General features: G+C 40.0%; 1 protein-coding gene across 1 annotated transcript in view; it reads left to right on the top strand.

Moving 5' to 3' along the window:
• The window catches only part of GPR156 (G protein-coupled receptor 156), an 81,962-nt gene that overhangs the window by 34,942 nt on the left and 21,344 nt on the right, over positions 1–25,676 (top strand). The window contains exons 3-6 of the mRNA XM_052647427.1: positions 18,978–19,113; positions 19,363–19,473; positions 23,488–23,613; positions 24,891–24,986. Coding sequence (XP_052503387.1) covers positions 18,978–19,113; positions 19,363–19,473; positions 23,488–23,613; positions 24,891–24,986 — 469 coding nt within the window. The remainder of the gene's footprint in view (positions 1–18,977; positions 19,114–19,362; positions 19,474–23,487; positions 23,614–24,890; positions 24,987–25,676) is intronic.

Below are 25,676 nucleotides of genomic sequence, written 5' to 3'. Positions count from 1 at the left end.
GATGATTCTGACCATAATGTAATTTTTGATGATTCAGAGGTGCTTCATGATTCTTCAGTACTTCAAACATCATGAAATCAGCATTTAGTCAGAAAATTTAACATAAAAATAATAGTTTTTACTTTCTATCACTGGTTTCTTATCTGCTTTTTACTTTATTTTTTTTTTCTTTTTACTTTATATACATTATCTCTAACTCTTACAGTACTCAGAGGATAAACATTATTTTCGCCAGATGACATGAAGAAGCCACCCTACCTTGGTTAACAGATCACCCGTCACACATAACTAGTCCATCTAGTCAGTCTAATTTCCAAGCGTTTTCCACAACATTATGTTACCTTGGTATTAACCTTAGTGTTAATCCATGAAAGCTGCTTAAACACACACACAGCCTACCTAACAGTTGTTCCTTTCACATCAGATTACAGGACAGAAAATGCAACTCCTGTCACAGCCTAGGGCAAACACTTCCAGGCCATTGCTGGGGCCAAGACTTGGAGACACTAGACAATGATGGAAACCAAGGGCCCAAAGCCAGCTGTCACAAGAATTTAGTCTGGGGTTCCAGCCAGTAGGTCGAGCCAGGAGTCTTGAGAGAACCCTGCCAAGGTTCAAGGTCCAGGCCAGCAATCAGAATTGGAAGACACAGGCAGTGCCCCAGCAGGAGGCACTCCAAGGGGCTCAGACTTCCGCTCTGTCTTCTCTGTGTGGTAAATTCCAGCTGAAGGTGAGAAGACAGGTGAAAACCCTGGGCCAGCCAGAGCTCCTGTGGGACCTTTGAAATCAGGGTCAAGAAGGCCCTAGGAGAAGTTTGTTGATCAGTAGGAGGGACTCAGGGCCCATGTGGCTGGGGTAGACTGAGGGTAAGTGAAAGATCACTGGAAGGAGCCAAGAATCAGGACTTCTGGATTAGCTGTTCCTGTGTGGTCCCTATCTGGCTATAAAATTGCATAGAGATCCCTTCATCTTAAAATGAAGGAGCTGGGTTCACTCACTAATTTAAGCCATGTTCCTTAGAACCCTAAGACTCAAAACCTGTCCTAGGCAATTTGGGGTGGGGGTAGGGGTGGGGAGCAGCAAGTCTTGCCTCTAGAAATCTCCTTTTTTTCTTTTTGGAGTACCCTTACAAGACTCATGATTTATCCAGGATAACAGACATTTAGTAGGGTTCTACTAGGTTCAGAGCTCTATAGACAGTGCTAGAGGCAAAGCTGAGTAAAACCCCAGCCCAGCATCATGAATTCCCAGATCTTGGCCCAGCATGGTTGATTCTAGCAGTTGTAGTGGGGATTTTGCTCAGATTCACTAAGGCCCAAAGTTCTCATACCACAAACCTGAGGATTAGAAAGAAGGGGAGGAGGGAAGAGAAACCTCCCCTTCTCTGAGGCAGTCTGCCTCAGAGAGATCAATTTACATGTCACCTGGTAAATGATAATACTCTGGTTCACAGCAGACGCCCTGTGATTGGTGTTTCGTGTGGCCAACTGTGCTTGTGCTTTTCGCTCTACTTAAAATCAGGGCATCTGCTCTGTCCTTTGGGAAGTGCTATAAGTCTTCTGCTAGGAATTGCTCAAGGCCTTTCCCACAGCTAAGGGGAGATAGGAAGCTGAAATCCCTGCTTCATAAATTGTAACACATGCCTACCCTTTCAGGTCTGAGGTATTTGACAGAAGAGAATTTTTTGTGTTTCTAGTGTTCCTTGCCTCCGTGGCATTTAAAAATACATTTAAAATATAACTACATGAGACATGGAAACTAATTTTTTTAAAACCTATGTGGATGTGGCCATAATACTCCTAATTAAAGCCACTCAAGCTCCCTTCTAGTATGAATACTTTTTGGTACCCTTTTTCCCCCTCATCACCAATTTATCTTGAATTTATCAGTATGCATTTTCACCACTGTCCTAAACTTGAGCTGGTATAATCAAGTACTTAACAGACATTGAGTCTTATATCTAAAATCCACATTTCAGCTTTAAAAATGTTTGTAAGGTTGCATTTTAAAATTAATCTTTAGGCCTGTTTATAGTCCCGGGGAGCTATGCATTATGAAATTTATATTCTAGAAATTTATATTCATAGTACATAAAAATAGCCATAACAAGCATGTGTTCATATACATAGGTTTTGTAAATGTCCCAATCTATACTGAGAAAATAACTGGTACTATTAAATTCTTATTCTATTTTAAAAGATGACAGAATATGAAAATTGTCTTTGCAGTGAAAGCATTAGAAACCAGAGAGGTGGAGTCCTAATGAGCTGAGGACAGAAATTACCTCTCATTTGCTTTGTCTCCAGTTCTTCTTCATACTTTGACAAGTAGATATTTAAGAATTGTTGAATTAGTGTCTGATGCAGAAAGTTCATTAAGAAGATAATAATGAATAAAACATGGAGATGCTAAGGTCATCTGGTAAAGGGAAATTTGGGGACAGGATATTTACCAAGTTTTCTTTTGCACTTAATAGCTAAATATTTTGATTGGTTGATTGAGACATAAATTCTAATGCATCTTTGGTAACCAGGTTAGCCTATTGTTCCTACTTAAGGTAGAGAAGCAGAAATGCAAAGTATGACTGGATATATTAATAAGCCAGAAGCAGGGAAAAGAAGTTTGCTTCTGGAATAAGTTGAGAAGGAAGAGCAGGAAAGGGCCTTCAATTTCATCAAGTCGAAGCACTGCTAATCATTTAGCTATTCTGCAGGCAGAATGTCCTTATTTATCCAGGTCCTCTCTAGCCTCAGTGCTGAACACAGGCCTGAATTGACAGAATCGTCTGTAGGGAGTTTGCTCTCTCTGTGTGAAACAAGGCTTGGAAGCACTTATGACTACAGGAAAGCAGGCAGATTTAGGGAGGCCAGGCTTACTCAGGACAAGCAGCAGGGCTGAGTATTTCAGTTCATGACAAAACACCCTTGACTGCCTGCAAGGATGTAAGGAGAAGGCATGCATTGCAGCCTAGCTAGAAGCAGCAGCAAATCAAGGTCAGCAGATTTTCTGAAGTCAGAATGGGATGCGTGTTGTTAACCTCTGAGCAGATGTCAGCTGAGATCCTATAGTCTGTGTGGTCATGAAGATGAGGTCTTATCCATCAATTGTTCGACAAGGGCTGTCATATCACTGGGCCTACATGGCTCTCGACACATGATGTAAGAGATGTATCGGACAAAAGCATTTCCTGGGGGAATTCAGCCAATGGAAAGGAATCTTTCAGGTGGCCTGATTTCATTGGAGACAAGTGAACACACATGTGTGTACCTGTGTGCACATACACACCTCCACAAACAAAGAATGGGAGAGCAAAAAGCTTTATAAGCACCCCGTTAGGATCCTTTCTCTCATTTATTTTTAGACTCCCTCAGCATCATACTGAGAGGGAAAGCTGAGAAGGGGCTCACTCAGATGACAAGGCTTTTCCATGAGGGTATGGTATCTGGGATTTGCCAAGCGGTTAAAACCCTGTGTCTGTGGAAGTCCATAGCACCTAAAATATCTTGTCCCTTTTGTGTTCAGTAATGCAGAGAGTTTTCAGCCATTCTAGGAGGGACTAAGGGGATCCTCCTAAAACTCCTACCTTTACCCAGAATGTACTCCTCTTATCTTAGCATATAAACGTTGAACCAGCTCTAGACTCTCCCTCTGACTATCAGGAATCTCTGCTGCTTTATAGCCATTTGACTCACTTTCAGACAGATGAGAGCCTCATCCATCCACCTAACAGAGGAGAGAAATACCAGGGAAAAATGAGATGAAGGAAGAGGACAATAGACTTTCCATGTCCATCAGTGAATTCATTCATTTGTCTAACAAATGGTTATGGAATACTTGCTGTTTTTCCAAAGCCTGTCCTAGGAACTGAGATACAGACAAATAAACAGCCTGGCTTTTGAGGAGTAGAAATTTTCTAGTGGAACAAACGAAAAGGTTGTAATATAACATGACAATTGTGTTGGTGTACATATATCCTGGGGTAGTATAAGGACAAAGAGGAGGGGACCAAGTCTAGACTGAGGGCATCATCCAGACAGGCACATGCTCTTATTTCTTTGAATTCAGTGAAATGACTCACTCACAAAGGAAATATGAAGAAATACCTCATAAAAGGATTGACTGGTAGTACAGAAAGCTTGGCTGATTGATTTTGGTGCCAACAGTCTACAAGGTTATATAATATTCTCCCCCAGCAGTCAGCTGCCTAGATATAAAACAATGGATAGTAATTTTTTAATTTAACTATAGTTGATTTACAATTTGTGTTAGTTTCCAGTGTATAGCTTCAGTATCTTCTGCATTATAAGTCATTACAAGACATTGAATACATTTCCTTATGCTATACAGTAAATCCTTGTTGTTTATCTGTTTTGTATATAGTGGTGTGTATCTGTTAATCCCATACTCCTAATTTATCCCTCCCCCACTTTCCCCTTCAGTAACCATGTATTTGTTCTCTATGTCTGTGAGTCTGTTTCTGTTTCACTGATAGGTTCATTTGTGTCATATTTTAGATTCCACATATACATGATGTACGGTACTTGTCTTTCTCTGTATGACTGACTTCACTTAGTGTGATAACCTGTAGGTCCACCCATGTTGCTGCAAATGGCAGTATTTCATTCTTTTTATGGCTGAGTAACATCAGTGGATTGTACTCTTGATGCGAGGTTTGTTGAGCAGGTTGCACCAAAAGGTCCTGTTTGGAAAGGGAATTAAGTGTTGTTGAGAGTCAGTTCAGATAACTAATCAGAGGTTTGAAATTAAGTAGAGAAAGGAAGAGAGACTGTGAGGAAGCTAAGGAACCAAGGAACTGGCCGCCCAGAGCCTTCAGTGGGCAAATGTATTAGATGTAAGCTTATGAGAGCAGAAGGCTGAGGACAAGAGACTCACTTGTTCATTCATCAAGTATTTATTGAGTAATTTTAAGATGTGAGGTAGTGTTACAGTGCTAGGAGTATATCACGAGCTGTTCTAATTGGCAAGTGGTAGTGTTTGTCTCTCAGTTGTGTCTCTTTGTGACCCCATGGACTGTAGCCCGCCAGACTCCTCTGTCCATAGGATTCTCCAGTCAAGAATACTGGAGTGGATTGCCTGCCATTCCCTTCTCCAGAGGATCTTCCCAACCCAGGGATTGAACCCTGGTCTCCTGCATTCCAGGCAGATTCTTTACCGTTTGAGCTACAGGGGAGACCTAATTGGCAAGAGAAGACGTTAAATAAGAAGAGTTATAATATGTAAATTATGTAACATGTTAGAAGGTGAAAAAGACTATGGTGGGATGGGGTTGGAGAGAATGGAGTGGGACAAGAAGGATTTGGAGTCTGGTGTAAGAGTGTGATTTTAAGTGGGATTATCATCATAACCCAGGTTGAGAGGATGACATTTAAACAAAGACATGGAAGGAGAATGGGAATGAACCACACACATACATAAATTAAAATATTCCAGGCAGGGAGAACAGTCACTTTGAAGCCTTAAAGTGTGAGAATGCTTGGTGTTTTCATGAAATAGCAAGGAGGTATGTGGCATTGGATGGGCAAGGGGAAGAAGTAGGAAATGAGGTAGAGAGAGAGCAGGGACCAAATGTGAAGGCATTGTAGACACTGGTAAAGACTTTAGCTTTTCCTCTGAGTGAGATAGAAAGCCATTGCAGGGTTTTGAGCAGAGAAGTGACATGATCGGTATGGCTGCTGTGTTGAAAATAGACTTTGGGAGGATCCAGAGTAGAATCAGTGGGAGTCCAGTTAGGAGGTTGGTGCAGTAATCCAAATTGCAAAATCAGAGTTTGATAAGGGTGATGGCAACAGAGGTGGTGAGAAGTAGTTGGATTCTGGGTATGTTTTAGGGATATAGCTAATAGGATTTCATGACAGATTGGATGTGGGAGGTGAGCTAGAGTTAAGTATGACTCCAGAATTTTTAGTCCAAGCAGATATAAAGATGAAGTTGCCATTATCTGAGCAGGATGGGGAAGAATGTAAGAACAGGTTGAGAGGAAAGCTAGAAGTTAAATTTTGGACTCATTGAGATCAGAGAGTGGAGTATTGGCTTATAAATTTTCTGAAGAAGAACCATTTTGAATGATCATAAGACCCAGGATGTGACCCTTGGGGATGGGTATCTGAAAGTGGAATAAAGTGCAGTTGTTATAATTAAAGAATTTAAATTCTTAAAATTGAAAGGTTAATGAAATCTCTTAAGGTAGTCTCCTAGGATGGTGGCCCAGGCAGGAGAGAAAGAATAAGGGCCAGGCTGCTCTCACCCGTACGATACAAAGTTTAACTATAAATAGCTACAAGTCACACAAATATTAGTTTGACATGTCCAGAACTGGGTTCAGATTTTAAGCTTAATACATTAGAGATAAATGATCACATTTGCTGAAACACAACAGATAAAATTATGATAAAGTCACTTGGAACATATCCAGATGAGTTAGATTTATAATCTCATTGTAGCATGGATCAAAAACAATGGATTAAAAAAACATTTAATAAATTTCACAATTTAATCTTAATTGTTTTGTTAAAAAGCTTTTTGGAAAGATACCCATATTTGGTTTTAGATGTATTTAAAGCTCAATACCATTTATGTAAATTCATGCAGCATTTTAGAAAGCATGGCCCTGTGACATTATAGGAAGGTTTTCTGATTGTCACAGCAAGCTCAGAGGTAATGTTAGCTCCTTTCACGGGCCATGTTTCCAAACTCTGTCCTTAGCATCAGTAAGAAGAAACCTCAGGATGACCAGTCAGTCTCCATAATGCCAAGTATAATGAAACTCCAAGGTCAGACACTGATATTTGATTAAGATTTTTAAAACATCATACTCTGAGCTGGTGGATGCCATTTGTACATCTAAATTCATTAAAGATTATTGAAATGGTAATCCAGGTTTACACAGGTTCTACAGATATGGCTGGATATTTACCTCTATGTACTGAGACCTTACTTGAGAACCAAGAAAACTCTTGCTTTGTACTTCCAACTAATAAATGAAAATAATAATAATAATAATAATGAGATAGTTATAAAATCCTTAAAAAAAATTCCCACATTGTTTCTGTCAGGAACCCCATCTGGGCTTTTTATCTCTTTATAAATGAAACACAGGTAATCTAGATACTGGCTATTTATAGGTAGATAGTATTTAAATCTTCTTACCATGCAGAAATTAATGTTTGTGGTTGATTAAAATATTCAGCATATGCAGGCTTCACCTTTTAGTTCAATAGAAAAATATAAATGACATTAGTGGTTGAATTCCTATTGAAGTATCAAAGATGTTCTCCAGACTTAATATAATTCACCTGCTGAATTGGAGATGATTCACCTTTCAGTGACTTCACAGCTGTTAACTTGGCCAAATGAAACAGATATATTGTCTTCCATTCATTTTTTTTTCTTGAGGTAAGTTTTCAGTAAAACTATTTAGGAAAATTATCAAAACATACATATGTAAGTCCATAACATGTCCATTTGAAAATCAATTTGCATCAACTTTTGAGATGTGAAGACTATGTAATGTATATTTTGTTTTTAAAAAAAAACAAAACACTAAAATGAGTTCCTCCTAACTAAATCAAGAGGGAGAGGAATTCTAAATCAGGATTCATACAGTACTGAACTACACAAGAGACCTGATTGTACAGTGGTGTTCATGTAAAATGGTCCAGAGACGAGTTAAGAAAGAAACCTACCAATCAGTGATCTAGACAACACAGACATGTAGCTGTGAAAGCTGGACATATGCTTGGTGAAAATCTCCTCATCAGATATTCATGGCTGATGCCTAGGAGATTGTAAGAGGCTATGGGGAAGAACAGCTTCATTTCTTGGTCTTGCAGGAGACCACCCAATGGTCATACCACTGCCCAAGCTACTGACTGCACTGAGTGGCCAGTCCTGGCCAACAGTGCCCTGTTTTCTAAGTCAGTGTCCGAACTGGTCTCTCTGATGTATTACTTTTCTTAACAAATGCTTTGTGAAGCTGCTGATAATTATTGTTACTTTGGTAGTTAGTATTCATCACATGGGTGTCCTGGGTGGCACTGGTGGTAAAGAACCCAGCTGCCAATGCAGGAAAGAGACATGGGTTCAGTCTCTGGGTGGAGAAGGTCTGCTGGAGGAGGGCATGGCAACCCACTCCAGTATTCTTGCCTGGAGAATCTCATGGCCAGAGGAACCTGGAGGGCTACAGTCCATTGGGTCGCAAAGAGTAGGACACAACTAAAGCAACTTTAGCATACACGCACATTCACTACATATTCCCCCTTATGGGAAAAGACAAAGAAACTAGGGACGATTACTCTCTTTCAGCCCACAGTTTAAAGACATGATGACTGAAGATGTAGACTTATTAGTAAGTGGATAGGTACTGCTAAGTCCCTTCAGTCGTGTCCAACTCTGTGCAACCCCATAGACGGCAGCCCACCAGGCTCCCCCGTCCCTGGGATTCTCCAGGCAAGAACACTGGAGTGGGTTGCCATTTCCTTCTCCAATGCATGAAAGTGAAAAGTGAAAGTGAAGTTGCTCAGTCGTGTCCGACTCCCAGAGACCCCATGGACTGCAGCTCACTAGGCTCCTCCATCCATGGGAGTTTCCAGGCAAGAGTACTGGAATGGGGTGCCATTGCCTTCTCTGTGTTTCCTCTCTAACACCCCTCAACTCTTAAGAACTTGGCCACCACAGTGTTCCCTCAATTTTTTTTAATCTTACAATTATTTTAATAAAAACATGTATTATTTATATAATGGGTGGGGACCCCCAAAATATTTTCAAGGGAGAGATAAAATCACCTGGATTGCTAAAAGAAAAACTCTGCACTCAAGATCTATTCCAGGTTTAGAAAACCAATGGAGATTGGCTGACATCCTGAAAGACTCATCCGTTCTTTAATTTTCGGCCAGATAGCTCCAAATTCAGGAAACCTGTAACCTTGCACACAGATGAGAATGACAACAGCAGTTGCTACGGTTAGAAGCTGGGCTTTGTGCTTACCTGTTAGTAAGTGGATAGGTAGGATAATGCTAAATCTTAAATGGGGATACAGGAGACTTAAGGTGAACAATAGATAATTGTTCTTTATACATGTAGCTCTCTTGCTAAGTGATGAAGGTGATATTTTAAGAAGATAAATGTGAAAATAATGTACAAGATATATTAGGACAGGGAAAAACTGGTGTTACAGAGAGCTGAAGCTTATACCAAAAAACACAACAATTAATGTTTTTGCATTGCCTTTAGAATATTCAAGGAGTTTTAGCACAAGCCTGGTTTGATCTTCACAATACCCTGTAGGTACATAAGAAAGAAGATATTATCTTTATTTCACAAATGAGGAAACCTAGACTAGTTAAAGGACTCAATGAAAGTCACATAGCTGTGATTGGCTGAGCCGGGACTCCCATCTCACACGTGACTCAAGTTCCATTTCTCCTAACTTGACTGTAATCTGGATAAAGGTGACAGCAGTAGGAGCAGAACGTGAGGGACAGCTCAGAGAGATTTTGAAATAACAACTGAAAGAAACACAACGATTGAGTAGAGGTGATAAAGAAAGCAGTGGAGAAGGAAAAGGAAGAAGCCAAAGGTGATTCCCAGGTTTCTAAAGCCTGGAAGATGATGAGATTAATCACATCATCAGCTGTATTTGTAACATGCTTTAACATGCTGGGGCCTGTCCATGCTACCACACACTTGGCTGTATTGCCTCATTGAATCTTAAGCCCTCACAACTCTTTGGTTTGGGAGGAGGAGAGTGTGTATTATTATTATCCCCTATTTACAAGGGCAATACATGAAGGTTGTTTTCACGTTTGGAGGAATAAAAAAAAAAAATCAAGGTTTTTACTTTAAGACTAGATAAAGCTCAACTAGAGTCACTGGCCTATGGTGACTATACCTGGGGCTTGAGTCGCAGGCAGAGTTTTCGTATTCTTGTGTGTGTGTGCGTAATTATGTTGCTGACTATGAAATAACCAAGCTGGGCTGGTGGTAGTTGTGATGGTTTTAAGTCCTGCACTGCCAAACTGTTTGTTTAATGCCTCCCAGATAAATACTTTGCCTGTCTTTAAAATAGGCTCTAGTGTGTAGCTGGTTTTGCCTTGGTTCTGGTCTTCAAGGTGGTCAGTCAGGGAATCCAGGTACATAGATAAGAATGCTTTTCCCCTCAGTAATTATTTTAAAATAAAGGTATAAGTACTCAGTAAAGAATCTGCCTGCAATGAAGGAGACTCAGGTTCAATCCCTGGGTTGGGAAGATCCCTTGAAGAAAGGAATGACTACCCCCTCCAGTATTCTTGCCTGGAGAATTCTATGGATAGAAGAGTCTGGCAGGCTAAAGTCCATGGGGTCTCAAAGAATTGGACACAACTGAGCAACTGAGTGTAATAAGTATAATAACCAAAGGACTAGTAGTATAAATACTGTGTGTATGCAGAATATACTATGAAAAGCTGTGACAGACATAGACACCGTTTTTAAAAAACAGAGACATTACTTTGCCAACAAAGGTCCATATAGTCAAAGCTATGGTTTTCCCAGTAGTCATGTATGGATGTGAGAGTTGGGCCATAAAGAAGGCTGAGCACTGAAGCACTGATGCTTTCAGACTGTAATGTTGGAGAAGACTCTTGAGAGTCCCTTGGATTCCAAGGAGATTCAACCAGTCAGTCCTAAAGGAAATCAACCCTGAATATTCACGGGAAGGATTGGTGCTGAAGCTGAAGCTCCAGTACTTTGGCCACTTGATGTGAAGAGCTAACTCATTGGAAAAGACCTTGATGCTGGAAAAGATTGAAAGCACAAGTAGAAGGGGTCGGCAGAGGATGAGATGGTTGATGGCATCACCGACTCAATGGACATGAGTTTGAGCAAACTCTGGAAGATGATGAAGGACAGGAAGCCTGGTGTGCTGCAGTCCATGGAGTCACAAAAAGTCGGACACAACTGAATGACTGAACAACAGAATACATTATTTAGATTAAAACCCTTAAGTATTACATAACTTCTTAATTGTTACTAGTTATTTTTATTTCTTAATTTTTATCAATCACAGTCCAGTTTAAGTCTGGTTTTTCCCTTGGGTTAACCAGTTCACTCATTTGTATCTTGTCTACAACCTCTATTGGTGCTGAGAGTATGTCTCAGACTCTGTCTACCCTTCCCTATAATCTTCAGAATGCTCTGAAACCTCAAAAATCACTAAAGGGTCTTCCCTAGTGGCTCAGTGGTAAAGAATTCACCTGCCAATACAGGAGACAAGGGTTCAATGCCTGATCTGGGAAGATCCCACGTACCATGGGGCAGCTAAGCCCATGTGCCACTACTTTTGAGCCTGTGCTTTAGAGCCTGGAAGCCCTAACTGCTGAGCCCACATGCTTCAACTCCTGAAGCCTGAGCAGCCTAGCACCACTATACCATGACAAGAGAAGTCACCACAGTGAGAAGCCTGCACACTGCAATGAAGAGGAACCCCCACTCCACAACTAGAGAAAGCCCGTGCAGTAACTAAGACCCAACACAGCCGAAAATAAATAGATAAATAAGATTGTTTTTAAAAAAGTCACTCGAGAAGTAGTCCTTCCCAAATTTCCTACTTTCAGTCCCTGCCTTCTTTCTCTTTCTTTCTCTTTTCTTTCTCTTATTGGTCAGACAGAGAGAGGAAAACAGTTTACATGGCAAATAAAGTAAATAGTGCATGAACAACTCTCCACACTTTTTTCAAATAGTATTTTACTGTAAAGCTCATTTTATTTTTAATTTAATTTTTTATTGAAGTTTAGTTGATTGGGGTTCCTTGGTGGCTCAGATGGTAAAGAATCCACCTGCAAGGCGGGAGACCTGGGGTTTGATATCTGGGTCAGAAAGATGCCCTGGAGAAGGGAACAGCTACCTACTTCAGTATTCTGGCCTGGAGAATTCCATGGAGAGAGGAGCCTGGCAGGCAACCGTCCATGAGCTTGCAAAGAGTCAGACACGACTGAGCAGCTTTCACTTTCACTTCACTTTCATAGTTGACTTACAGTGTTGTGTTAGTTTCAGGTATACAGTAAAGTGATTCAGTTATACATATATATAAATATATATATGGAACAACAGACTGGTTCCAAATAGGAAAAGGAGTACATCAAGGCTGTATATTGTCACCCTGCTTATTTAACTTCTATGCAGAGTACATCATGAGAAACACTGGGCTGGAGGAAGCACAAGCTGGAATTAAGATTGCCGGGAGAAATATCAATATCCTCAGATATGCAGATGACACAACCCTTATGGCAGAAAGTGAAGAAGAACTAAAGAGCCTCTTGATGAAAGTGAAAGAGGAGAGTGAAAAAGTTGGCTTAAAGCTCAACATTCAGAAAACTGAGATCATGGCATCTGGTCCCATCACTTCATGGAAAATAGATGGGAAAACAGTGGAAACAGTGGCTGACTTTATTTTTCTGGGCTCCAAAATCACTGCAGATGGTGACTGCAGCCATGAAATTAAAAGATGCTTACTCCTTGGAAGGAGAGTTATGACCAATCTAGATAGCATATTAAAAAGCAGAGACATTACTTTGTCCATGAAGGTACGTCTAGTCAAGGCTATGGTTTTTCTAGTAGTCATGTATGGATGTGAGAGTTGGACTATAAGGAAACCTGAGCACCAAAGAATTGATGCTTTTGAACTGTGGTGTTGGAGAAGACCCTTGAGAGTCCCTTGGACTCCAAGGAGATCCAACCAGTCCATCCTAAAGGAGATCAGTCCTGGATGTTCATTGGAAGGACTGATGTTGAAGCTGAAACTCCAATACTTTGGCCACCTGATGCGAAGAGCTGACTCATTTGAAAAGACCCTGATGCTGGGAAAGATTGAGGGCAGGAGGAGAAGGGGACGACAGAGGATGAGATGGTTGGATGGCATCACCGACTCAATGGACATGGGTTTGGGTAGACCCCGGCAGTTGGTGATGGACAGGGAGGCCTGGCATGCTGTGATTCATACGGTTGCAAAGAGGCGGACACGACTGAGCAACTGAACTGAACTGAACTGAACTGAAATACATATCTATCTATCTATCTATCTATCTATCTATCTATATACACACATACACACACACACACACATACACACATATATACACATACATATGTATTACACATATTTGTTCTCAGATTCTTTTCCCTTATAGGTTACTGTAAAATACTGAGTGTAGTTCTCTATGGTATACAGTAGGTCCTTTTGGTTATTTATTTTATATATGCATGTGCATGTGTGCTCAAATGACTTCAGTCCTGTCCAGGTCTTTGCGATCCTATGGACTGTAGCCTGCTAAGCTCCTCTGTCCATGGGATTCTCTAGACAGAAATGCTGGAGTGGGTTTCCATGCCCTCCTCCAGGGGATCATCCTGATCCAGGGATCGATCCCATGTCTCCTGCGTCTCCTTCACTGCAGGCAAATTCTTAACACTGAGCCACCTGGGAAGCCCATTTTATGGTGGTCATGGTGGAGAGGTCTGACAGAATGTGGTCTACTGGAGAAGGGAATGGCAAACCACTTCAGTATTGCCTTGAGAATGCCATGAACAGTATGAAAAGGCAAAATGGTAGGATACTGAAAGAGGAACTCCCCAGGTCAGTAGGTGCCCAATATGCTACTGTAGGTCAGTGGAGAAATAACTCCAGAAAGAATGAAGGGATGGAGCCAAAGCAAAAACAATACCCAGCTGTGGATGTGACTGGTGATAGAAGCAAGATCTGATGCTGTAAAGAGCAATATTGCATAGGAACCTGGAATGTCAGGTCCATGAATCAAGGCAAATTGGAAGTGGTCAAACAAGAGATGGCAAGAGTGAACATTGACATTCTAGGAATCAGCGAACTAAAATGGACTGGAATGGATGAACTTAACTCAGATGACCATTATATCTACTACTGCAGGCAGGAATCCCTCAGAAGAAATGGAGTAGCCATCATGGTCAACAAAAGAGTCCGAAATGCAGTACTTGGATGCAATCTCAAAAACGACAGAATGATCTCTGTTCGTTTCCAAGGCAAACCATTCAATATCACGGTAATCCAAGTCTATGCCCCAACCAGTAACGCTGAAGAAGCTGAAATTGAACAGTTCTATGAAGACCTACAAGACCTTTTAGAACTAGCACCCAAAAAAGATGTCCTTTTCATTATAGGGGACTGGAATGCAAAAGTAGGAAGTCAAGAAACACCTGGAGTAACAGGCAAATTTGGCCTTGGAATGTGGAATGAAGCAGGGCAAAGACTAATAGAGTTTTGCCAAGATAATGCACTGGTCATAGCAAACACCCTCTTCCAACAACACAAGAGAAGACTCTACACATGGACATAACCAGATGGTCAACACCAAAATCAGATTGATTATATTCTTTGCAGCCAAAGATGGAGAAGCTCTATACAGTCAGCAAAAACAAGACCAGGAGCTGACTGTGGCTCAGATCATGAACTCCTTATTACCAAATTCAGACTTAAATTGAAGAAAGTAGGGAAAACCACTAGACCATTCAGGTATGACCTAAATCAAACCCTTATGATTATACAGTGGAAGTGAGAAATAGATTTAAGGGCCTAAATCTGATAGATAGAGTGCCTGATGAACTATGGAATGAGGTTCGTGACATTGTACAGGAGACAGGGATCAAGACCATCCCCATGGAAAGAAATACAAAAAAGCAAAATGGCTGTCTCTGGAGGCCTTACAAATAGCTGTGAAAAGAAGAGAGGTGAAAAGCAAAGGAGAAAAGGAAAGATATAAGCATCTGAATGCAGAGTTCCAAAGAATAGCAAGAAGAGATAAGAAAGCCTTCTTCAGCGATCAATGCAAAGAAATAGAGGAAAAGAACAGAATGGGAAAGACTAGAGATCTCTTCAAGAAAATTAGAGATACCAAGGGAATATTTCATGCAAAGATGGGCTCAATAAAGGACAGAAATGGTATGGACCTAACAGAAGCAGAAGATATTAAGACGAGGTGGCAAGAATACACAGAAGAACTGTACAAAAAAAGCTCTTCACGACCCAGATAATCACAATGGTGTGATCACTCATCGAGAGCCAGACATCCTGGAATGTGAAGTCAAGTGGGCCTTAGAAAGCATCACTACGAACAAAGCTAGTGGAGGTGATGGCATTCCAGTTGAGCTCTTTCAAATCCTGAAAGATGATGCTGTGAAAGTGCCAGCAAATTTGGAAAACTCAGCAGTGGCCACAGGCCTGGAAAATGTCAGTTTCATTCCAATCCCAAAGAAAGGCAATGCCAAAGAATGCTCAAACTACCGCACAATTGCACTCATCTCACACGCTAATAAAGTAATGCTCAAAATTCTCCGAGTCAGGCTTCAGCAATACATGAACCATGAACTTCCTGATGTTCAAGCTGGTTTTAGAAAAGGAAGAGGAACCAGAGATCAAATTGCCAACATCCGCTGGATCATGGAAAAAGCAAGAGAGTTCCAGAAAAACATCGATTTCTGCTTTATTGACTATGCCAAAGCCTTTGACTGTGTGGATCACAATAAACTGTGGAAAATTCTAAAAGAGATGGGAATACCAGACCACCTGACCTGCCTCTTGAGAAACCTATATGCAGGTCAGGAAGCAACAGTTAGAACTGGTCATGGAACAACAGACTGGTTCCAAATAGGAAAAGGAGTACGTCAAGGCTGTATATTGTCACCCTGCTTATTTAACTTATATGCAGAGTACATCATGAGAAACGCTGGACTGGAAGAAACACAAGCTGGAATCAAGATTGCCAGGAGAAACATCAATAACCTCAGATATGCAGATCACACCACCCTTATGGCATATATTTAAGAAGAACTAAAAAGCCTCTTGATGAAAGTGAAAGAGGAGAGTGAAAAAGTTGGCTGAAAACTCAACATTCAGAAAACAAAGATCATGGCATCTGGTCCCATCACTTCATGGGAAATAGATGGGGAAACAGTGGAAACAGTGTCAGACTTTATTTTGGGGGGCTCCAAAATCACTGCAGATGGTGACTGCAGCCATGAAATTAAAAGATGCTTACTCCTTGGAAGAAAAGTTATGACCAACCTAGATAGCATATTCAAAAGCAGAAACGTTACTTTGCCGACTAAGGTCCGTTTAGTCAAGGCTATGGTTTTTCCTGTGGTCATGTATGGATATGAGAGTTGGACTGTGAAGAAGGCTGAGCGCCAAAGAATTGATGCTTTTGAAGTGTGGTGTTGGAGAAGACTCTTGAGAGTCCCTTGGACTGCAAGGAGATCCAACAAGTCCATTCTGAAGGAGATCAGCCCTGGGATTTCTTTGGAAGCAATGATGCTAAAGCTGAAACTCCAGTACTTTGGCCACCTCATGCGAAGAGTTGACTCATTGGAAAAGACTCTGATGCTGGGAGGGACTGGGGGCAGGAGGAGAAGGGGACGACAGAGGATGAGATGGCTGGATGGCATCACTGACTTGATGGACGTGAGTCTGAGTGAACTCTGGGAGTTGGTGATGGACAGGGAGGCCTGGCGTGCTGTGATTCATGGGGTCGCAAAGAGTCGGACACGACTGAGCGACTGAACTGTACTGACTGCATATATATTAATCATAAACTCCTAATTTATCCCTCCCTCCTTTCCCTTTTAGTAACCATAAAATTGTTTTATATTTCTATGGGTCTATTTCTGCTTTATATCTAAGTGAATTTGCATCATTTTTAATTAGATTCCACCTATAAGTGATATCTTCTGATATTTGTCTTTCTCTGTCTGGTTTATTTGACTTAATGAGATAACTTAGGTCGAGCCATGTTGCTGCAAATGGCATTATTTCATTCTTTTTTATGACTGATTAATATGCCATTGTATATACATACCACATTTTCTTTATCGATTCAGCTATCAGTGGACATTTAGGTTGTTTCCATGTCTTGGGTATTATAAGTAGTGCTGCAGTGAGCATTAGGATGCATATATCTTTTCAAAGTATGGTTTTCTTCAGGTATATGCCCAGGAGGTGGATTGCTGGCTCATATGACAATTCTATTTTTCTGTTCTTTAAGGAGCTTCCACACTATTCTCCATATTTCTGCACCAGTTTACATTCCCATCAGTGGTGTAGGAGGGTTCCTTTTTCTCCATTTCCTGTCCAGAATTTATTATTTGTAGACTTTTTGATGATGGCCACTCTGATTAGTGTGAGGTGATAATTCATTGTAGTTTTGATTTGCATCGCTCTAATAATTAGCAGTGTTGAGCATCTTTTCATGTGCCTTTCAATCATCTCTATGTCTTCTCTGGAAAAAATGTCTATTTAGGTCTTCTGCCCATTTTCTGAGTGGGTTTTTTTTTTTGTTATTGAGCTTTGTGAACTGTTGTATATTTTGGAGATTAATCTCTTGTCAGTTATACCATTTGCAAATATTTTCTCCCATTCTGTATTGTCTTTTTTGTTTTGTTTATGGTTTTCTTTGTTGTAAAAAATCTTTTTAGTTTAATTAGATCCAGTTGGTTTATTTTTCTTTTTCTTTTCATCACTCTAGAAGATGAATCCCAAAAGATACTGCTGCAGTTTATATCAGAGTATTCTGACTGTTTTCCTCTAGGAGTTTTATGGTATCTGGTTTTACATTTAGGTCTTTAATCCATTTTGAGTTTAATATTGTATATGGTGTTATAGAATGTTCTAATTTCATCCTTTTACATGTAGCTGTCCAATTTTCCCAGTACCACACTTTGAAGAGACTGTGTTTTTTCTGTTGTATATTCTTGCTTCCTTTGAGCCTGTGCTCTGCAACAAGAGAAGCCACCATAATGAGAAGCCCAAGCATGGCAACTAAGAGTAACCCCTACTCACTGCAACTAGAGAAAACCCATGCAAAGCAACAAAAACCCAGCACAGACAAAAATAAGTAAATACAGATTTTAAAAAAAAGAAATGTATTAATTAATTTTGTATTAATTTTGTATCCTGTAACTTTACCAGATTCATTGATGAGCTCTAGTAGTTTTCTGGTAGCATCTTTAGGATTTTCTGTGTAGAGTATAATGTTATGTACAAATAGTGACAGTTTTACTTCTTTTCCAGCTTGGATTCATTTTATTTCTTTTCTTCTCTGATTGCTGTGGCTAGGACTGCCAAAGCATTGTTGAATAAAAAGAGTAAGAGTGGCCATCCTTGTCTAATTTTAGAGAAAATGCTTTCAGCTTTTCACCACTGAGTATAATGTTAGCTGTGGGTTTGTCATATATGACCTTTATTTTGTTGAGGTAGGTTCCCTTAATGCCCACTTTTTGGAGTGTTTTTATCATAAATGAATGTTGAATTTTGTCAAAAGCTTCTTCTGCAGCTATTAAGATGATCATATGATTTTTATTCTTCAGTTTGTTAATGTGTATGGATTTGCAGATATTGAAAAATCCTCGCACCCCTTGAATAAGTCCCACTTGATCATGGTGTATGATCCTTTTAATGTGTTGTTGGATTTGATTTGCTAGTATTTTATTAAGGATTTTTGCACCTATGTTTATCAGTGATATTGGCTTATAATTTTCTCTTTTTTGTGGTATCTTTGTCTGTTTTTTTCTAATAGTTTACTTTACAGCTCACTTTTAAAGGTTCCCAACTGTATCTCCTTAGATATCTACCTGCTGGTTATTTATTCACTAGGCTGCATAGAGCAGTCTCTTAGCAACCATAAACTTTAGGGAAAAATTCTAACTCTTCTGTGATACCACCTGTTTGGGGGAAGTTGGCCTTCTTTTAAGACTTGGAGTTATATAAGCAAGAAATGCCAGAATGTACTTCTTTCTGAAAATAAATTTAAATAAATCATAACAATTTTTCACAGGGTTGTAATGTAGTCTTCTCTATGACCTTTTACTCCGAGACTACATTGGAGATTTTGCTGGCAGGGAAGCTTTGTACACTCCCAGGACAAATGTCATGACTGTTAGGTGTCTTTTTTCGTGGTTTCCCATAGGATTGTGAAGATGTCCAGTCCCAATCTGAACATTGTGACCTTATTGGGCAGTTGTCTGACTTACAGTAGTGCTTACCTCTTTGGGATTCACAATCAAGGTGCTTTAGTGGGAAGTTCAATGGAAACTCTCATTCAGGTAGGTGAATCTTCAATTTTATTTTGAATATAATGCAAGTTTTGATAATTTTTAAAATCATCTGCTCCTGTGGGTGCTGGTACCTTTATCCTTGATGTGGGCTCTTTAGGCAAACCCTGGAACCCTGAGTCAGTGAGGTCCACTTTCTGCCCCAGGTCTTCTGTGGACTGAAGCTTTGCAGATCAGAATGTATGGAGAACCACAAAGGTTTCTCTTATGCCTCTTTCTTCTGTCCCTTTCCATCTGTAGATAAGACTCTCCATGTTGTGCATTGGAACCTCCCTGGTATTTGGCCCCATTCTTGGGAAGAGCTGGCGACTCTACAAGGTGTTTACCCAGAGGGTTCCGGACAAGAGAGTGGTAAGTAGATAGCAAGAACACATTGCTTGATCACAGACAGTAGCTCCATTATTGATTAAAAGCTAGAGAAACTTGTACCAAATTACTGGGTCTGGCTCTTTTATGATGATCTGAAGTTCCTGCCCCTTACTTCAAACCTTGGAGCCATGTGGCCTCATAAATTCCAAGGCTGGAAAGCTGTTTGTCAGTGCCACTGGGAGACAGGTCTTTAAACAAAAGTTCTGCTTCATATGCATCCCAGGCCTGGGTACTACTCTGGGGGATGTGTGAGCTGGCCCTTATCTGGCACCAGCCTGAAGGAGAGCAAAATGCCCAGGGGGGCTATTGCTTGGCACAGGTGTGAGCTGAAAAGTGGGCAGAGGCATAGCAATTACAGAGAAGCTATAATTATTCCCATCTTTGGAGCCCAGTTCTTTTCCATACAAGAAGGCCATGCTCTATACTAAGAAGGATGGGCCCGAAACAATGAGCAAAGAAGAACATATCAACCCTAGCAGCTATGCAGCAGCCAGATTACCTATGTGTCCCTGAAATCAGGTGTCATCCTAACCACATTCCCTCATTTTATCATGTTTCCTGATGGAGCTGCCCAAACCTCAAAGTCTGATCATCAAACCCTTAGTCTATATCGATCCTGTCCAGATCCAACATATTACTCAGTTGGAGTTTACTTCTCCGGACTGACAAGATTTTCTTTTAGCAAATCTTTTGTGGTGAATATTTATCAAAAACTCTGCTGTGAATAACCATACATATGAGAAACATTTCCTAAAGGACAGTAAGCTCATCCATGCCTCTAGAACACTAATTCCTTTTTTAAAAAATAGCTTTGTTGTTGTTATTCAGTTGCTAAGTCGTATCTGACACTTTACAACACCATGGACTGTAGCATCCAGGCTTCCTGGTCCTTCACTGTCTCCTGGAGTTTGCTTAAACTCATGTCCATTGGATGGTGATACCATCCAACCATCTCATCCTCTATCACCACTTTCTCCTCCTGCCCTCCATCTTTCCCAGCATCAAGGTCTTTTCCAGTGAGTCAGGTCTTCACATCTGGTGATAAATAACTTTATTTATGCAATGAACCGCATATGTTTAAAGTGTATGATTTGATATATTTTGACGTGTGTACACTATGAAACTTGGGTTATAATCTGCAAGTCTCCTCATACACCCTTGTCATCTTCCTCTCTTGTCGAATTCTTATATCCCCTATTCCTGTACCCAGGCAACCATTGACCTGCTTTCTGTCACTGTAGATTAGTTTGAATTTTCCAGAATTTTATTTAAGTGGAATTATACAGTGTGTATTTTTATCTTTCTTCTACTTGGCCTAATTATTTTGAGATTCATCTATGTTGTTACTTGCATCAGTGGTTCTTTCCTTATTATTGCTGAGTAATTTTTCAGTGTGAAGATATAACTGCAGTTGGTTTATCCATTTACCTATTGGTAAGTGTTTGGATTTGTTTCCAGTTTGGGGCTATTAACAATAAAACTTCTGTGAACATTTGTGTATGAATCTTTGTGCAGACATATCTTAATTTCATTTCTGTTGGTTAAAAACCTAAGCATAATGTGGCAGCCTGGATGGGAGGGGAGTTTGGTGGAGAACAGATACACGTACAGGTATGACTGAGTCCCTTTGATGTCCACTTGAAACTATCAAACTAATTATATTAAATCTTGAGTCAGGGAGTATTAGTTCTCCCTCAATATTGTTTTGGCTAATCTGGGTTCTTTGAATTTCCATATAAATTTTTGAATCACTTTGCCAATTTCTGCAGATTTCAGCAGAGATTTTGATTGAGATTGTACTGAATTTGTAGATAAAATTATGGAGAACTGACTTCTTAACAATGTTGTATCTTTTAACCCATAAACACAATATATTTCTTCATTTATTTAGGTCTTTTCTAATTTCAGCAATTTTTTGGCAGCTTTCAGTGAAGGTCTTTCATATCTTTTGTCAAATTTATTTCTAAGTATTTTATATTTTTGTGATATTATACGTTACTGTTTTTCATTTCACTTTACAATTTTTGTTGCTAATATATATACTATTAATACAATTGATTTTTTAAGCTGATCTTACCTGCTGCAGTCTTGCTAAATTACTTATTAGTTCTAGTAGCTTTTGTGTAGATTCTATCAGATTTTCTGCGTAGATGACCGTATCTTATACAAAAGACGTTTACTTTCCAATCTCTATGATGGCACAAGAAACACTAGTACAATGTTTAATAAAAGTGCCTTGAGTTGTTCTTGATCATATTGGGGAAACATTCATCTTAGTCAAAACGAATGTTAATTTTGTTTTATCATAATGTTAGCTTTATGTTAGATGTTAGCTGTAGTTTTGTTGTAATGCCCTTTATCTAATGGGGAAGTTCTCCTCAATTCCTATTTTATTGAGTTTCTATAAAGAATTAATGTTAGATTTTGTCAAATGTGTTTTTTGTATCTATTAACCATATGGTTTTTCCTTTGCTCATATGGTGAATTAATATTAAATAATTTTAGGATCTCAAACCAATCTTGCATCCCTGAAACAAGCTCTGCTTGGTCATTATGAATTATCCTTTTACATTGTTAGATTCAGTTTCATAAAATTCTGTTTATAATATTTATATTCATTTCTTAAGATATGTTGCTCTGTAGCTTTCTTTTCTTATAAAATCTTCACCTGATTTTGGTAAGAGTATTTGTAGAATAAATTGGAGAGTATACCCTCCAATTCAATTTCTGGAAGAGTTTGTGTATAATTATATAATTGGCATTTACTTCTAGGATAAGTATTTTACAGTGGTATGCTTCCATTTCCCCATCTTCCAATCTTTGTGTTGTTTTTACTTTTACATATGTTACAAGCCCCATACAATTGTTATTAATTTTTGTTTAAATAATCCGTTACATTTTAAGGATATTTAAATAGTAAATATCAGTCATATATTTTTCTATGAAGTTAACATTTCCCGAGCTCTTGATTTCCTTGTATAGATACCTATATTCATCTGATATTTTTTCCTTTTGCTTCAAAGTATCTCACATTCTCATTCAGGTGTGCTAATGCTGAATTCTTTCAGCTTTAATCTGAAAAAGTTCTTTATTTCACCTTTGTTTTTGAAAGATACTTTTTCTGAGTATAAGATTCTAGGTTGAATTTTTTTTTCTTGAGTACTTTTGAAGATTTCCACTGTTTTCTCACTTGACCTTGTGTCTGATGAGAAATCTGATGTCTTCCTTATTTTTTTCTTCTATACATGCTGTGTCATTTTTTGCTGGTTGATTTGAAATTTTTCTCCTTATCACTAGTTTGGAGCATTTTAATTCAGCAACTGATTCGATTTTTTTATAAACACCATGAATCATGTAACTAGTTGTGCTTCCTTCTTTTCATTGGTTGTCAAAAATGCAGAATTGCGTTTCTGCCCCAGTTCTTGAATGCTATGTGTTCTCCTCACCAGAGCATTCGTCATAATTCTCCTTATTATCTATTTTCCCTAATATTTTTCATCCTATTGCTATATACATTTTTAAAATTTTATTTTTCTAACCACAAAAATAACACAGTCTCTTTGTATTAAATAAAATGATTCACATGTTTGAAGGAAATGCTAGTAGTCTCTCCTCCACCACCATCATCTCTCAATCTGACCCTCCATGTTAATGGTTGTTCATAGTTTTATATGAAAGTTTCCACATCTCTCTATGTGCTCATATAAACATATTTAGAAATAATAGTGTATTTATTTTATAATATTCCTTGAATCCTTTGTGGGAAAGTCAGGATATGGAAAGGGCAAAGAAATGAAAACGATGATATGAACATAGAATCACTGAGTACGTTTCATGTCTGTATCATCTTTGATGGCTGGCTTTGAAGTCCATTTGGAAGATTAACCCAGGAGCCTTTAGCTCAGAGCACATAGAACACTCTATGTGTTATATAGACTCCATGTTGTATAGCCAGTGAGCAAAGGAAAGTTAAGAATGACCTTAACTCTTTTGCAGATAATCAAAGACCTGCAGCTTCTGGGGTTGGTGGCAGCCCTGGTGATAGCTGATGTGATCCTGCTCATGACTTGGGTGCTGACTGATCCCATCCAGTGTCTCCAGATTCTCAGTGTCAGTATGACGGTGAGAGACCCAACCCCTGAAGAATCTAGTTCCCGAACTGGAGGGACTGGCTTCTGTGAGTACACAGAGGTCATTCTCCCAGGATCATTCACTGTGTGGACATCCTCCCGACAAGAAGATAAATGACCCCAAGAGGATGGCAAGCCGGGAGCTGTGGCTGCCCTGAGCACCTGCCCCTTGTCTGCAGGGTCTGCTGCTACTCCCGCTACTCCTCCCACCCCGAGTGTTGTGCGGCATCTGCTGAGATGCCAGCACACAGGAATCTGCCTGGCAGTTAACTCCATTTCCACATTATCAATAAGGAGAACTTATAGAGTTGCCTTACCCAATTGTTGAAAGGTAAAGGATTCTGAAGTGTTCTTTGGAATCAGTCAACCCTGGTTCAAACCCCAGCCCTACCACTTACCAGCCATGTGACCTTGGGAAAGTTATTTAACCTCTCTAAGTCTCTATTTCCTCATAAGTAAAATGGAGATAATAATACTAATACTACCTATTTCATAGGGCTGTGATGAAGATTAAGTGAAACAGTACAGGTAAAGAATTCAGCTGTGCTCATAACATAGGGTTCAATTAATAGGAAGCATTATGTCTCCAGCCTCACAAAGGGGCTGAGGAATACAGTGGGATCTTGACATGCAGATTCAATATTGAAGTTTCAACTGTTAACAAATAGCAGGAGCAGGACGTGAAATATTTGTAATTTTTCTGCACTGATTTGAATCACTGTGGTAGTAAAGCACATAAGAGGAGTGAGCCCTCCTGTCCCCAAGCATCCACATGTCAGCCCAACTTGGTTGTCTTTTCCTCTAATTCATAGTTACTCATTTAGATTCTAATGGAGTCACCTAAGTTCGTTTTGCAATGGCACCCCACTCCAGTACTCTTGCCTGGAGAATCCCATGGATGGAAGAGCCTGGTAGGCTACAGTCCATGGGATTGCTAGGAGTCGGACACGACTGAGCGACTTCACTTTCACTTTTCACTTTCATGCACTGGAGAAGGAAATGGCAACCCACTCCAGTGTTCTTGCCCGGAGAATCCCAGGGACAGAGGAGCCTGTTGGGCTGCCGTCTATGTGGTCACACAGAGTCAGACACGACTGACGTGACTTAGCAGCAGCAGCAAGTTACTTTTTACATATTAAAGGAGCTGTAGAGGAGTTCACAATCTAGAATGTGTACAGAGATCGGCTGTGTATGTGTGTTCCAGAATGTGTACAAAGATTGGCTATATAATTGTGGGTGCCCTCAGTCTTGACCCTGTGTCCCTCCTAGGTGACAGGGAGAGACGTGTCCTGCTCTCTGACCAGCACACACTTCTGTGCTTCCCGGTACTCCGACGTCTGGATTGCTCTCATTTTGGGATGCAAGGTCGGTAACCTTATCTCCTTAGGATGCTATCTCTGTGTTACCAATAAGTGGATATGAAGAGGAATTACAGGAGTTAATGAGGGGATTCCTGCAAAGTCTGACTCAGTCCCTACCTCGCTGACCCTGAACCTCATTTAACCTCTTTGAGCCTTGGTTCCCTCATATGTAAAACGAGGATGATGTACCATCATCTCAGAACGGTTGAGTTTTGAAAGGGTTGGTGCATGTTGAGTTTTCATCCACTCCTGGCCCATAGTAAGAGCTTAATAAATGAGTAGATGTTTTATTATTATTCTTCCACTGCCCCCCCAACCCCTAACGGTTCTGAAAGCACAGTGCCTCTCTCGTTCTTCAAGACCCTGTGCAAGAGCACATCCTCCCTGGCACAGAAACTCAGCGCTTCCCCCATAGCAACTCCCTCTGCGACTCAACTTGATTTATTACTCCAATGCCTTTTACGTAATCCCATTTCCATTTTATTTTACTGCAATATATTTCTATAGGACAAAGAAAGAAAGGAGAAAGAGTGCTGAGTATCAGGAAGCTGACTAAGCCAGGACCCCATGGGCTCCCTGGTCGACAAGCAGTTTCGGTGGAGGACCACAAATCTGCACATTAAGTCCCCCAACCCCCCACCTGAGCCTGCCAACTGCCCCCTACCCCACACTCCTTAGCAATGAGAGCGAATGA

Source organism: Budorcas taxicolor, chromosome 1 (genome assembly GCF_023091745.1).
Source record: "Budorcas taxicolor isolate Tak-1 chromosome 1, Takin1.1, whole genome shotgun sequence".
NCBI classification, from domain to species: domain Eukaryota; kingdom Metazoa; phylum Chordata; class Mammalia; order Artiodactyla; family Bovidae; genus Budorcas; species Budorcas taxicolor.
This window is presented reverse-complemented; position numbering and strand designations above follow the sequence as displayed.